Below are 15,813 nucleotides of genomic sequence, written 5' to 3' on the forward strand. Positions count from 1 at the left end.
CTTGTAGTGACGGGCCCAAAACTGAACACAGTATTCGAAATGTGGTCTAACCAGTTATTGTGGTATTTTTACCTGTTTCTTCAAACCTCTGCCCTGTCCTCCAAAATCAAATATTTTCTGCTTGAATTATTTTGAAATCAGTTTTTGTAGACTGCAGGAATATATTAGTTTGTATAACACAAACATGAGACAAAAGATTTTGCAAGTGTGTAGTTTTAGTAAAACTGCAGGATTATCTGTTGAACTATGAGATTCCTCATTGCAATATTGAAACAATTCTGAAGTGATTTCAGTCTGCAGAACTGCTGCATGGTTGAGCTTTATCTCTTTTGCTCTTCTCCCTTTCCCCCATAGTTATGATAAATCCACTTGATTTTTATTGCTCCGATGTTTTCCCTGCAAAGTAGGGGTCTACAGAAGGAATGTGTAGACCTTTCAGTTTGGCTTTACAACATTTTATGAAGATCTTTATGACAAAGATATTCCACAGGTGCTAAATGTGCCCACTGGAATTCTGCCCTGGGAACAGTGTTGCAGAATTGTATCAGACTGATGAGTCAGGCCTTACATCTTTTTTGAAGAGACTCACAGCATGTCAGTTATTACGTTACTATCTACTTTCTTATTTGTCTTATTGTTCCAGAAAGAATAAATGCTATATTAGTCTAGAAGGTAAGGATGCCTGTTTTACTTGAAGACCATATAGGTCAAATATAATAAAGCAGGACTCTGAAAAAAGAGGGAATAAAAAATAATGAGGGAATAAAAAAATTAAATGGCTGTTGAGTCTTGATGGACTGAAGGACTCCAGCTTCACTGCAAGCTACATTAACTCAAACTAATGGGACAACAATGACATGCTTGCTGCCATTGTGGTGGTGAGATGATATTTCCATATGTTTGTTGGCAATTATGAGTGCCAGAGCTGTTTACAAAGCATACTGGAAAATGTCATGGGTATTAATCCTTCTTGCTCACTTTTGAAATGGGTCACTTTTTAGCAAGTGGCCTAGAAGTGAAAAGCTTTGATCTTAACATCAGCTCCATGAGTCATTCCATTTCCCCCTCATATTGGTTAATATAGTCTAATTTACCTCTCTTCATCTATCATCAGGTAAACTTGGGGAAAGGGTTGCTTTTCTCTATGCTTGCAAATTAATTGATGTAATTTGTTTGAGATCTCCTTCTTTCATGGTGCTTTCTTAAAATTAGAACCAAATTAAAAGTGTTCCTAGCCATTGCAGAAGACATTGATTAGAGCTGAATTATGCTCAGTTGGGATCTACATCAAAATTTGCATGACACATCTCTCCTGGAGTGAAACTAAAAGGGAATTTTAACTGTCCCCTACTCCTTTCTAATGAACACAGTCTATTAACCGTTAAATCAAATAAGTTGTGGTCAATATTTAGAACAGATGAATGTGTATATTTTATGAATGATTCAGCTACTAGAATAAAAATCTCAAATACTTACCTAATCTGTAATAACTGAATACTCTATGTCTATTTAAGGATTATTAATGATAAGCACCTTTCTTTTTGCCTTTTCTTATTTTTGTTTCAGCAGTCTCCACAGTCCCCATTTTCAATAAAGACAGAATCCTTGATTATGAAAGTAAATACTGTAAGATCTTCATTGAGAAAACATGTGTGTTTAGTATGATTGTCGTGAGCATTTGCAGTGATTTACATATGCCTGCTTATATGCAAAAAGGTGGCATGAGTATATATGTTTTCGGGAGCTAAGATGGCAATTGCCTACTTTTGCAGACCCACAGTGGCAAATAAAAGCCTTCTGGTCTCACACAGGTGACTCTTTTTAGCCTTGTAAACTGTAAATGGGCATTTGAACATCACACTGGTTTTGAGTGTTATGGGTTACTGCCTGTCAATGGAAAAGGGTCAGCAGAGGACTCACATCCCACAGGAAGTTATGCATATACATCACCTGTCACATTGACAAAGGTCCATTGAAAACAAAAGCGGAAATCTAACAACGTCATCATTACCAGGTTCTTTGAGACCAGGACATTGTTCCAGGGGACCATATAACTCACTGGACATGTGAAAAAGCAGAATATTTTTTTCCTGGCTTTCTGCTACTTGCTACCTTTATTTTTTCCTGCATTATTTTGATGTGTCCTTTCTCTATTAGTTTTCAGAAACAATTCATTCTTCATTTGAAAATGAAGACATGTATGACAAAAACTATGCGTGTATGTGTAGAAAAGAGAGAGAAGGAAAAAGACAGAAGTTGCCTTTTGTCTGGTTCCAACAGGGAAAAGCTTCTCAAGTAGCTATTACAGTAAGGGAACAGCACATCTAGGTTGTATCTGTGATAACATAAAATAGCATCTACCTTACCTGGTATCACTACACAGACAGCCTGTAATCCCAGACAGACAACATAAAAGCTCCATAACCTTGTCATACTATTAAACAAAAGGTAGGTCACAGATGGGTTCTGACTAGTAGAATTCTTACGAATTCCTGCTGTGCAAGGAGTAATTGCAGAACCTCAGCTCTGCATGGATACAGCCAGCTTCTCCCATGATGGTTCAGTTCTTCCCAATCCTCTGTGCAGTGTTTGGCTCTGCGATGCTGGTTCTCTGGTGACAGAAATCCATGTCTGAGAGAACTAGTATCATCACGCTTTTATAGGTTTTTTTTCTCTCAAATGCTTACATAGATATATATCGGATTTTTGCTTGTCCAGCTTAAGCAATGTCAAATGGAGCTACTTTTTTTTTCAACTTTGGAAATGACAGCTTTCTGATCAAAGAAAACATTATTTTTTTCTATCCTGAGGAATAATACAGTACTGGTTCTCTTCCAAACAACACATCTGACGTGTTGCTGCTTTGTTATTTCCTTAAGACATATAACTTACCATAGTAAGCTTTGCAATTAGGGCCTGATCCAAAAGTTATAACTGCTGTTGGAAAAAAAAAAAAAAAACCAAACCAACAACACCATTGCCTTTAGGCTCTTTTGAGCAGTTTTACATCCAGTTATTCACAGAGCGGCCACATTTGCGTGACAAGACCACATTGTAGGGACAATATACACAATGCAGCATTTCCTTAGGATATTAATAGTTGTTTTGGATAGTGGGAAAGCTACCTTTTCTTCTCCTTTTTCTTTGTGTCAGTTCTGGCAATCAACTGTAAAATGTGACAGTGATTAGACATGGCAGCTTTTTTCTGTAGCAGTGTTTTGATGCACCAAAACTTATGCCTTCTTTCTTCTTTTCCTTTTTAAAATTTTATTTTATTTATTTATTTTACTTTAAGATAAAGATTTATGGGATCTTTAGGAATTAGCCATGCGATCAGCTTTCCTGATCTGTGTAGGAGACTTTCTGGCCTCTTTCATGTTCGCCTTTTCGGATTTTTCCACAATGTGATAACTGAAAGAACCTTTCTTACTACTGCATTGTCATGTTAACAGTGTAAATGGAAAACACTAAGAGAGACATTTTGGTTTTCCAAAGAATGTACCAGCACCACCCTAACACGGACACTTGTTCACATCTTAATGTGGACACTTGTTCAGCCAGCTGGGGCTTTAAAAGTCAAAGTCCAAGTGGCCAAAGTGAAGTCTCTAACCAAACAGCGTCCTTCCCCCTGTTGCTGGCCCAGGCGGACAGCGTGAATACTCAGGGCAACCTCGGCTCCTCTAGGCGCTATGAAATAAAAGGGGAGGGAAGGGCAATTCGTCTTTCATAGGGGATGGGGAAACCTTCCAAGGGCACAGACAGTGGCTTTTCGACAGATACCATGGACAACGGATGCAGCCGGTGTGCTCAAGGTGTGCTGAGCACAGCGCAGGAATTAAACTACCATCAGCAGCTCCCCGTCAGCTCTGATCCTCCCCAAGAAGCGCATTAGCGGAAAGTCGCTGTCGCCCGCGGTCCGTGAGCGGATCGGACCGACGCCGCGATCCCTGACTGAGCCTGTGCCTCGCAGCCGCTCATCTGCGCATGAGTCGCCGCGGGAGGCTCGGCGGCTGGAGTATTTCAGGGGCCGGGCACCGGGGGAAGATGCTCAGAGCCTGGAGGAGGCCGTGCGCCCGGCGCGGGGGGGAGACGCGGCGGCCGCTGCCGGGGGCGCCGGCGCGGGGCGGGCGGCGGAGCGCGGCCTGAAGCCAGCGCGGGGCGGCCGTCGGGGCGGCGCCGCTTCAGCACCGCGGACAGCGCCCGGCGAGCACCGCGACCCCGGCTCCGGTCCCGGGAGCCTCGACCTCCCCCTGCCCCCCGGCTCCGGTCCCGGGAGCCCCGACCTCCCCCTGCCCCCCGGCTCCGGTCCCGGGAGCCCCGACCTCCCCCTGCCCCCCGGCTCCGGTCCCGGGAGCCCCGACCTCCCCCTGCCCCCCGGCTGCGGTCCCCAGAGCCCCGACCTCCCCCTGCCCCCGGCTGCGGTCCCCAGAGCCCCGACCTCTCCCTGCCCCCCGGCTCCGGTCCCGGGAGCCCCGACCTCCCCCTGCCCCCCGGCTCCGGTCCCGGGAGCCCCGACCTCTCCCTGCTCCCCGGCTCCGGTCCCCAGAGCCGCGACCTCCCCCTGCTCCCCGGCTCCGGTCCCGGGAGCCCCGACCTCCCCCTCCCCCCCGGCTCCGGTCCCCGACCTCCCCCTGTCCCGTGCTCCGGTCCTTGGGCGCTCCGTCGCCCTCATCCGTGGTCTCCGGCCCGACTCCTCCCGGCCCCCGCTCCCTGCTCCGCCTGGCACCGTTATCAGGTCGCCCCGCGGCTCCTCTCCCCTCCGGCCCGGCCGGCCCCGTTGCCCTCGCCCTCCCCTGCTCCCCGCTCCCGGCAACATGCGCGGGCGGCCGCGGGCGGCGGCAGGCGAGGCTGCGGTGCCGGCTCGGCTGTCCCCCTGCTCCTGCCCTCGCCCGCTCCACGGGACCCGCTGAGACATGGACTTGGCAGGCGCGCTGCTGGCGTTGCTCCTCGTGCTGGTGCTGGTCGTCTCTCTGCTCTCCAACCTCCTGGTGCTGCTATGCTTCGTCTACAGTACGGAGATCCGCAAGCAGGTCGCCGGGGTTTTCCTGGTGAACTTATCCTTTTGCAACCTGCTCCTCACGGTCCTGAACATGCCCTTTACCCTGCTGGGGATCCTGAGGAACCAGCAACCTCTCGGAGGCTGCGTCTGCAAAGCGGTGGGTTTCCTGGAAACTTTCCTGACTTCCAACACGATGCTGAGCATGGCAGCGCTCAGCATCGACAAATGGATTGCCGTGGTGTTCCCCTTAAGCTACACTAGCAAGATGCGGTATAAGGACGCCGTGATACTGATGGGTTACTCGTGGCTCCACTCCCTCACCTTCCCCTTGGTATCCTTGTTTTACTCGTGGGTAGATTACAGCAGCGTTTATGCCTCTTGCACCTTGCACCTGAAGGAAGAGACAGAGCGGAGAAGGTTTACAGTGTTCACCATCGTCTTTCACTCCACCAGTTTCATGCTGTCGCTGGTGATCTTGTGTTTCACCTATCTAAAGGTGCTGAAAGTTGCCCGGTTCCACTGCAAGCGGATAGACATTATTACCATGCAGACTCTGGTTTTGCTGGTGGATATCCACCCCAGGTAACGCGTGCGGGTCACAGCCCGGGGCACCTGCGGTAGGTACCGGGGCAGAGGGGACGTCCTGCCTCTCCAGCACCTTTTCAGGCGCTCCTGCCTGCCCCAGCCGCATGGCGAACGCTTCTGCTCCTAGTTTCAGACACTGTCTATAGTGCCAGAAGACGGTCCTTCCCGCATTTGTAGCCTGCTTCGTTTAAACGCTGGGGTTCTCATTAGCCCGAGCTCCCTTTGATGAGCGTCATTGTCCCCAGGTTCAGCGGGGCCGGGGCTACCCTCCATCCCCGGGGGCTGCTCCCCCTCCATCCCTCCATCCCCGGGGGGCTGCTCCCCCTCCATCCCTCCATCCCCGGGGGGCTGACACCCTCCATCCCTTCCCCCGGGAGGCTGACACCCTCCATCCCTTCCCCCGGGGGGCTGACACCCTCCATCCCTTTCCCCGGGGGGCTGACACCCTCCATCCCCGGGGGCTGCCCCTCTCTGTGGGCGGCACAGGGGCTGCCCTCCCCTCCACTACCCCGGGGCAAGGGCTCTCGGGCCGGGAACGAGCCCTTCCCTTCTTCCCTGGGCTCACATCTCTCCTCCTTGTTTCTTGCCCTGATTCACCGACTGCTCTTTTCCCTTTGCAGTGTGAAGCAGCGCTGTCTTAATGAGCAGAAACGGAGGAGGCAGAGGGCTACCAAGAAAATCAGTATTTTTATAGGGTCATTCGTGATCTGTTTCGGTCCTTACATTATCACCAGGTCAGTATTGCCTGTTGGGGTGGGGGACTTTCCAGGACCAGTATGCCCTCTGATGCACAGGTGCCCGGAAAGGGCTACAGCTAAGTTTAGGGTACCAGAGCCTGATGGAGACCCAGGACCAGTTCTGAGGGGCAAATCACACACACACTAGCACTCATATGTGGACCCTGTCAGCAGGACCAGACACTGGGCAAAGCCTCCGCAGCCTCTGACTCTTCTTTCCTCATTGAAGCCAGATCTGGCTGCCTCTGCCAAGAGCAAGAGGCTTTTAGGACAAGTACCAGGAATTAATTACATGTTAGTGGGAGATGAAAGCAGTTTAAAAGACTCTCCACACTTCCTTATTAGCAAAAACCAAGCAATAGGGAGGAAAGCAGACAGCTTTTCCTGATTAACTCTGGTCTTTTTTCTTTGTTTTTTTTTAAGGCATAAGGCCAAACTTGCTGCTATTGGAAGCTGAAGTGACATAATTCAAATTTATCCAGGCCGATAACTTGTCAGATAAGCCTTGTGTCTGGAAATATTAATGTCTGTAAATATATTGCTAATGGTGCAGCACAGCCTTGTGATGAGGTGTCAGGGTTATTTCCCAGGGAAACTAATAATTAGACTTGTAAAATGAATAGGAAATGCCATGCTCCTCAAATGGTCGTAATCACTGGCACCCCCCCCACAGTGGTCTGCACCTTTTTAAGTAGTCATGTATCATTCTCATTCCGTACTTGCATAGTCTTTATACAACATATGGTTATTATTTTTAAAACTTGCATAAATCAGTGAGCTGGAAGCCAATGTAACTCTACTGAATTGCAGCACCTCAGGATTTAGCCTTTTATCTCCAAACTGAAATGGGCTACATCTTTCAGCAGTGATTTTTTAAAAATATTTTCCACTTTGCTACTTATTCAAGGCACACTTGAAGAGAACTGACTTCTGTCAAGGAAGGTTCACTAGCATTTGCAAAACCACCCCGGTGAGGGCTTCCTCAAGGTTGCTCTCAAGCCACCAGCATCTGCAGCCACGTGATCTTACAGGAACTGGCCAGCTATAACCCACTGATCTTACACAGTCATATATATGTAGGCCACTTACGATCACTGTCGTTGCCCTTTTCTTACATGGGTAGGGGGACAGATTGAGGCCAGTGCTTAAAAATTACAATATTTTTTAACCTTTAGGATGACATTTCTTTCAGTTCCCATTTATATGTTGAAAGGGATTCCTGACTGATTGCCTGGATAACTACATTTTGTTCTTCAGTTGAAAGGATTATTACAAATATTAACATTACATCACAGAGTTAAAAGGTTAATTGATCACTGTTCAGTACATTCTGAGTCATTTTCTATTCATTTTTACCATAATCAGAATATAACTATATTGAGCAATGTGGATTTTGCCATCTTTTTTCCATCTGAACATTACCAGGCTCAGCAAATTCCAGCACTGACATATTTTCGCAGAGTGAAGAAATCTTTTAAAAACTTCTAAAATAAAAGCAACCGGTTCCACATGTGACTAGAAAGAAGACTGAGGCTTGCTTTCTGTAAATGTGTGTGTCGAGGTACAGCTTCTGTCTCAGTCACAAGGACCGAGTTGGTTCAGTGAAAGCAAAATGGGGAGGGCATCCTTAAAGGTCCTTTGCCCCAAAGGCAGGACAATGTCCAGGCAGCACTAGATAAATGGTAGTGGTGGAAGTGAGGCTGGAGGACTTGCTGCCATGACTGTTTCTTCATTCTCCCTCTTCTCTGGTTTTCAGGGAGGTTGCATATAATTTGTATGGAGGCAAAGTAATAGATTTCCTCCTTGGTTTTCTTGCTTTTTGGCATAGTGACTCAGGTTGCACTGTGAGCTCAGTATTTGCTTCTCATTTCAGAAATGTGAATGAAATTATGATCATTAGCAATATATTTGTCTGTTCACTAAAAGCCAACAGATGAATTTCATCTTTTCTGTAAAAGCACTAAAATAAAAAAAATGATACAAAGATGCGTTCAGATGGATATTTCTAAGGCTGACTTGATTTGGCTGGGCCCTTTATCTTATTAAAATCTGTGTAATTTTTCTTCTGTTGGCTTCAGTGCAATTATGTTTGGGCCCACAGTACATTAAAGGGAACACATAGTAATACATCTGTTTTCATGACCGAAAGATACCTTTCTCTTCTCATTTAAGGTGTTTATGAAAAAAACAGCCATTTAAATCTCAAACATGAATTTCTTGTATGAGGATGATATACAGGATGGGATAAACCTAAGCCACCATGCAGCAAGTGTCATTTATTTTACATTTATTTATTTCTCACATTTTGTGTCTTCATGTGCTCTCTGTTTTGAATTCACTGGAATTTTTCCAAGCAGCTTCAAACAAAAGAATCTGGTATTTAAATGCACTTGCCATAAGACTGATTTCACTTTTATTCATATAAATAAGAAATCTTCCTGTCAGTTCAACCACTTGTTGCAATGTTCCGTTCTAGTAGTGGTAAGTCAGCTTTTCTATGTGGAGGGATTGGAACAGCTTCAAAAGTCAACGCCCTGTAATCTGGGAGCTCTGCACTTTGGAAAGAGGCCAAAAGGTTCTTCAAGGCTTGAGAAAGCTTCTGATCTTACATCTTCAAACAGTTATGTTTTAGGGTACAGAAAAGGGATATTTTATCTCATGCTACTTCTTTTTTTTCTTCTTCTTGAATGAATACAGCAAAATGGCATATTCTTGCTCCTGCAAAAGTTTCCACAAAAGAAGTACAAATGATAAAAACTTCTCACCCTGTTCTTTCCACCTTCCTGGAGAGTTTACCCACTGCAGATGAGCTTCATGCCAGACATTTGCTGGAATAGTCTGAAGGTTTGCCCACACTTCTGTGGAAAAATTGTTTAACTTAGTTGCAGTTTCTCCACCCATGATTAATACACCCATCTCAACTGAGGTGCTGGGGCCACTAATCATCCATGAAGCACAGACCAGGAAATACAGGTCAGGAGACAGTTGGCGGTCATATAATGGTGATAAAATTGTTGTCTCCTTGTTTTCTTTGGCCAAACTAGCAGTCAGCCAAGTGCACACAGAAGCTTTCACAGGTAAGTAGATGTACTTGTGCTCCTAAATATACTATGTGACTGTAGGTGACACCCAAGTCTCTCTGCGATACAACCATGTTATTCTTCATACTACAATGGTCTAACATGAATCCTCTTTGCATAGGTGACAAGTCACAGCAGTAGTGTAATGCAGGTTTGCTCTTCTCTGCCTGAGGGGGTGGATTCAGTGATCTAGACCAGGATTCTAGTGTCATTTGAGATACTGCATAGTATCCAAAATCTTTACATATATTGGCAGATAGCATCCAGGACCTAGAGGAGACACACAGCTTCCAGAAGTAGCAGCCCAGTGCCAAAGAGGGTATGCTCAAATGTCTCAAACACCACTAGACAGCTGTACTTAGGGAACTGAGTTGAGAGAGTCTGGATGCCTCATCCCACATGTGCCTATCTCAAGCTTGGTATGGGAGAAGAAGAGTCAATTATGTCACTGAATATTTTGACCACTTACCAGAACAACTCTATAAATTCAGAAACCTGCAGCACTTTCTTACCTTTGTCATACAGAAGCATTAACATTGAAAACACAATTATTCTCTCTTTCCATAGAGGGAAAGTTTGTTGTCTCCCAGTGACCTTGCTAGGAAAGTTCCCTTTGCCTTTATTGAATCCAAAGAATACGTAAGTACGGGGCTCTCCTCCTGCAGGGACATGCACTGTAAGAGAATAAGTGTTACTTTAATGTTTCATGAAGCATGAGTTGAGCACTGGGCTCAGTGTGAATATAATACTCAAGTGTTTCCATCTCTCTTTAATGTTTAACAGGTTGATAGAGCTCCTTCCTTTTGTTACCATAAATTACTACTGGGGAATTATAAGCAAGTGCCTCACCTACAGTAAGGCTGCATCAGATCCATTTGTTTACTCACTCTTACGTCAACAGTACAAAAAAGTTCTGATCAACATCGTCAATAGGGTACTTAAAAGGGACCTGTATCCGTCATCAGGGTACAACAGTTCTCTCGACACTGAAAATGATTACTGTTTGCACAGAACAAACTAACAACATGAAAAGCATTCTCCTTCAAGTGAGAAAGGTGTTTGCTGCTGCTGCTGGAATGCTGCCTCTTCCTTCTCATGCTGACGGTCTTGAGAGTGTTTCCAGGATATGAAAGCTGAATTAATGTGATGCATTTCATTATGGACTTTCATGAAAGGGTCTTCCCTGGTCTACAGTCAAACACGGCAAGGCCTTGTACCTGACTGAATGATGAAGCTTAAGGGGTTTTAAAAGAGCCTTTGAAGGCTTTCAAGGAGCTTAGAGAGCTTTTAATGTTTCATGTCTGAAGACTTGGTACATTCTGGAGCATTCCACATCAGATGTGATATTCCAGCACCTTCTGGGACCAGTGGAACCCCTGGGTTAGAAGGAAGGATTCGGAGTCCTTCATGCTGCTCATGTAACTTGGCAGACCTAGATCTGCTCTGTTAGTTTTGAACATAACAAATAAGTCTTTTAATTGATTGATTTATTGTATTGGTGCCTCAAGTGAGTGATATGGCTCAGCACTTTGAATCTGAGATTGTTATTATTATTATTATTACTATTATTATTTATTACTAGGCATCATGATTGTAACATAGACTTTAGGAAGTGGTACATACATTTGATATGCCAGTATTCTATCAAGCGTAACCAAAGTCCACATATCTGAGTTACTAATATTTAGCACTTCAGTGATATGTGCTTACAATAATTGCAGCAACTGTAATGAAGACATATGTATGGAATTATTTAATAGCACTGTAGTTCCATTACTGAGCTAGTGGTTCTATTCAAATAAGCTTTTATTCAGAGAAAATCAGCTCGACAGTAGAAGTGACAGATACCACCATGCTTAAGATATATTACTTCAGAAGCTATCAGTTTTCAAAGAACAGGCTAAAATATATTAATTATTTTTAAGGGATATAATGTGTAAAATATTTCATGCATTGGCTTTATTTAGTGGATTGTAATAATATTGTACAACTTTTTCTTTTATACTGTTCAATTAATCTGGCAATTTTAACTAACACCAAGAGATTTCTGAGAGTTATTACAACAGATCTGCTGCCAAATGCCCAGAAACACAAAGATGTTTTATTATTATATGTATTATTCTCTTTAATTTATTTTCAAATCTAAACAGGCTTTGGAAAAATGTTGGAATTATTTTTGAATGATATCCCTTTGATTATATAAAACATGCATCAAAATATGCTATGGCATTCGGTAAGTGAGTATTTTCTAATCAAGTACATAAGGGGAAAATTAAAGCAATTCTAAAATATATTTTAAGAAAGAAAAAAGAAGGAAGACAGTAAAGAACAGTTATTTTTTATGTAACCATGGACTTGACCCTATTAAGCATTGAGAAGATTATTCCTGGTCAAACTAATCATATAAGCACCCAATTAGGCACAAATATAATTTCCTTTGAAGTTAATGGCTCTGTTCCCATGCAAAAAATTAAGTAGAGCTTAACAGTTTTGTAAAATCATTGTTGAGCAGCTAGCACATCGCGAGGGTTTTTCCCACCATCCACATTGAGAAGGAGCATCTTATTTCAGTCCCATTAAAGTCAAGAAAAGGTGATGCTTTGTAATAAATACAATGTCTTCTTCTCTCCTGCTTTTAATCTCTGAGGCCTTTCTGATGGTTTATTTGGGGTTTTTATTTTGCCATGCAAGCACCTTAGGCCTCTATGTTTTGCATCTATAGTTCTGCCTGTGTTTAAATTGAATGTACTACAATGGTTTTTGTCTTCTTAGTAAAGTATTTGTACTCTCTCCAATTTTGTGTAAATACAGTATTTCAGAAAAAAAAAAAAACTCTATGGAGTCTTTCCAGTTTTACTGTCTTCCTGACTGTCTCCACATGCCTCCCCCCATGCCACTACAAAACCCGATGCTTTAGTTTTTCATTTCAGCTGCTACATAAGGACTATACATCTCGGGGAGTGGTGGGGGGCAGAGAAAGGGATGTCAAATTTTCAATTACTTTTCAGTTGATTTTGTGACAAAAAGTTTTTAATAGACCAGCATTTTCCTGTGAATTAGCATGAGTTTAATGATACCTACAATTGCCACCTTACCTTTGGTTTCCTAAAGAAAATGGCTCTTACTTCAAGAAAGGAATATGTTACATATAGTTAAGTGTATTAAACTGTCACGTTGATAGGAATGGTTGGACTCGATGAACTGGTGGGTCTCTTCCAACCTGGTTATTCTATGATTCTATGATTCTAAATAAAGCTTTACTTCAATTCTTTTTTCTACCTTAATATCAAGAAAATAGTAGAAGAAAAAAATAATAAACTTTAAAGGTATTAGAGTAATAAAGTTCTACAGCTATTAAACTATAAGCCACATTTGAAAAGTTTAAAATAGGGCATAGTTAAACTTCTACACCTGCTATTAAGTTAAATAACTTTGCAGTTAATGGTGTTGTCATGCACACTTTACAGTACCACTCAACTTTACGAAGCACTGGACATTTCCAGAGGTGCTTAGGTCTAGATGGGAAAAATAAAAATAAAGAAAATGAGAATATTTAAACCCATGCAGGGTGTTCCAGAATATTTTTGGAATTTAATTTCCAGAGAGAATTAGGAAGCTAAGGTCTACGGTATGTTCCAACTGTAAAGACCCTTAAGGAAGGATGAGGAGAGTTGTAGCCCTCTCAGTCTTGATTTACAATGAAGTTCAAATGCCTTGTTTAGCATTATGGGAAAACATCCCTGGCTTAGTATGCACACCCAGTCCTGCAGGTATATTTCCCCTGCCCAATGGCCTGAAGTGGCTTTTGCTAGGAGACAAGAAACTGGCAAATACATGGCAGGTGTGTTGTGAAGTTGGAAATAGCATGAAGGTCACAGGAACTGCCTGATACTATAACTTCCCTAGCAGAAGGAGCTGTGACCTGCCTGTGGCTACTTAGAGAAAACATTGCCAAGTTTGTTAAAACAGTGTGTGAGAGAAGCATTATTTCCTTAGAGTAGCCGCAGTAGGGCTCCAAGAAAGCTTCTGGACTGTATTATTTCAGCTCTTGGTTGCAATCTAAATCTGACTACACCTTCCCTGGGTAACATCCTTGTATTAGTGGCATTATATAAACCCTGAAGTACAACAAACCTTTAATGAGTCTATACCACTGAGGAGACATTCAACTTCTTTTTTTTTTTTTTAACACATCACCAAATTATATTCAAACCTGATGATTTGGCTGTTTTCTAGTGAGACAAAGGATGGAGTTTTGAATCTGCCTTTTCAAAGGAAGGAAGCAAGTTTGCGTGTCCCATGTCCTAGGTGAGTGATTTTTTTTTTATCACAAAAAGAGTTTTCTCTTCCAAAAGAAATAGAAACTTCATTTTTTTTTCCCCACCAGCCGTACTGCAGTTGAGCTCTGAGGCTGACAGTCAGACTGTTTCTAAGGCAATAGAAGTGAAGTAGTGCTTAGGCTAGGTTCCTAAAAGATTTAGGTATGAGCTAGATCCCAGCCTGCTAAGTCCTGAAAAGATGGATGTGCTTCAGTCCAAGTGCAAAACCAAAATTAATTTTCTTGGGTTGTGCAATACTGAAAACTTATGTGTCTCTGAAATTAGATGGCATCTGAACAGTGAAGACTTCCAGGTTCTGTGAATTTTCAAGCCACATATTCCATAGCATCACTGAAGTGCAGTCATGTTATTCATTTGGGTAAATCAGCACCTAATAAACATTCACAAATAGTTTGCATGACACAGTGATTGCTGAATGCATACTTACAATGTCTTAACATGAGTGTGGTGGCACTAAACATAAATTTCAGAGCTAATTGCAATGTTAGGCTTATTACATGGTTAAGCATGTGGGAACCAAAGTTGTTGCAATTGCTTTAACTCAATAAGAAAGTGATTGTGCTTTTCAGAACTGTTGGTTGAAATTTGGGCTCTTATAGAAATCTAGCAGCATTGACCTTGGTTGAATAAAATAACCTTTGACAAGATGTTTAAACTCATCTAAGTAAGGTGCTCCAAAAGAAAAAAAAAAAGATCAAACCACAAAACCCAAAATGAAGAAAGAGAAGAAAGAGAACTATTCTGCATGAGTGGGAAGGTTTAACTACATCACCTGGAGGGCATATTTTCTTTTGTATTTAAGGATTCCCCTCCCCCCCCAATAATTATGTGCACTCGTGCATGTAGAATGAACAAGCAACTGTGTTTCTGTCTCAAAAGCACATAGCATATTTCAGGATTGTGAAATGCAAATGGCTGGTTCCTTCTGGTTCAGGAGGACACCTGCTTTGTGGGAGGTGTTAATTACACAAGTAAATTAGAGGTTCTGCTTTTTATTTTTGGAAAGCAGGTCCAATTAATATTTGATGGCTCAGCTGGAGACACAGCAGAGATGACCTTAAGAAAGGTTGTAAATATATGAATATCTTACGGTGCCAGAAGCTTAGGAGAGCAAAATGTCACCTGGAACAGTACACACAACCAGCTCCTTCTTCGGAGCTGCTTTTCCCTAGGGCTTATGAATGTGACAGAGGGCAATTGGCTGGTACCATTGCTGCATATCCCTAGCTCTTCTCCCTTTACCAGCAGGTTTTTCTTTCCAGGACATGAGGGTGCACGATGAAAACTAGGTGTCTCTGCTATTTTGCTTAAGTGAGCAACGCATGAACCATGAATTTCTCCCAGCCAGGCTTCTCATATGCTCTCTATGCAAATGAAACATATTGTAAGGCATGTATGTTAAATGTCATAAAGTCCATATGGTTAAAGGTATTTTTGAGTATTGAGAACTACAGATCATTCCAGTCCACTTGCATCACTTCTTTAACCAGGTGCATTCGGAAATGTTATAAACCATAGCTGGTTTATAACTGTGTCTAACCTACTATCACATATTGCCTGTGCGGGCTCCTGAGCAGACCACTGTAAAGATTCTAGAAACAAACCCACAAGCATCCCTTTTGGGACATAACCTAATTTATTTGTTGTGCATATTTTGTCCATTCCACTGCATCCTGCTGTTTGCACATGGCATGTACAGATATGCATCGAGGGAATTTGGAGCAAACTATCCAGCATGTGTTTAAGTTTCCAAGTTTCCTTTCCTAAACCAAATGGACTGAAATCTTGAAACACTTTCCAAGCTGACCCCCGTTCTTTGTGCTTCACCCTAGAGTACGCTTACTTAACTCACTTTCTCAGTTAGAACTTTTTTTTCAACTGAAGGCTTAGCACTTTAATTGTATCTCAGTGAAGCCTGACCTTAAGTGGCAGACTCATTACCACCTTCTTTTCACTTTTTTAATACCTGTCTTTACATTTCCAACTACTCTCTTCTCTTTGCTTGCAGCTGTCAGCCCTGAGGCACATTTCCAGAATGTTTTATTGAAGCCCAATAAATTGCTCAGGGACCT

At 43.0% G+C, this 15,813-nt stretch overlaps 2 protein-coding genes across 2 annotated transcripts in view; both read left to right on the plus strand.

Moving 5' to 3' along the window:
* Positions 1 to 15,813, plus strand: part of TRMT44 (tRNA methyltransferase 44 homolog) — a 335,844-nt gene that overhangs the window by 189,623 nt on the left and 130,408 nt on the right. The window lies entirely within an intron of this gene.
* Positions 4,805 to 11,471, plus strand: GPR78 (G protein-coupled receptor 78). The gene is made up of 3 exons (XM_069856402.1): positions 4,805 to 5,581; positions 6,205 to 6,318; positions 10,185 to 11,471. The coding sequence occupies exons 1-3, from the start codon at positions 4,914 to 4,916 to the stop codon at positions 10,420 to 10,422; spliced, it is 1,020 nt and encodes a 339-aa protein (XP_069712503.1). The 5' UTR covers positions 4,805 to 4,913; the 3' UTR covers positions 10,423 to 11,471.

This window comes from Phaenicophaeus curvirostris, chromosome 4, assembly GCF_032191515.1.
Source record: "Phaenicophaeus curvirostris isolate KB17595 chromosome 4, BPBGC_Pcur_1.0, whole genome shotgun sequence".
Classification (NCBI taxonomy): domain Eukaryota; kingdom Metazoa; phylum Chordata; class Aves; order Cuculiformes; family Cuculidae; genus Phaenicophaeus; species Phaenicophaeus curvirostris.

What these genes read in the sequence shown, in the direction of transcription:
- GPR78 (XM_069856402.1), top strand. Translation starts at nt 4,914, where the DNA reads ATGGACTTGGCAGGCGCGCTGCTGGCGTTGCTCCTCGTGCTGGTGCTG. An exon ending in CTGGTGGATATCCACCCCAG is followed by an intron (nt 5,582 to 6,204) that starts GTAACGCGTGCG and finishes TTCCCTTTGCAG; the next exon opens with TGTGAAGCAGCGCTGTCTTA. An exon ending in GGTCCTTACATTATCACCAG is followed by an intron (nt 6,319 to 10,184) that starts GTCAGTATTGCC and finishes AATGTTTAACAG; the next exon opens with GTTGATAGAGCTCCTTCCTT.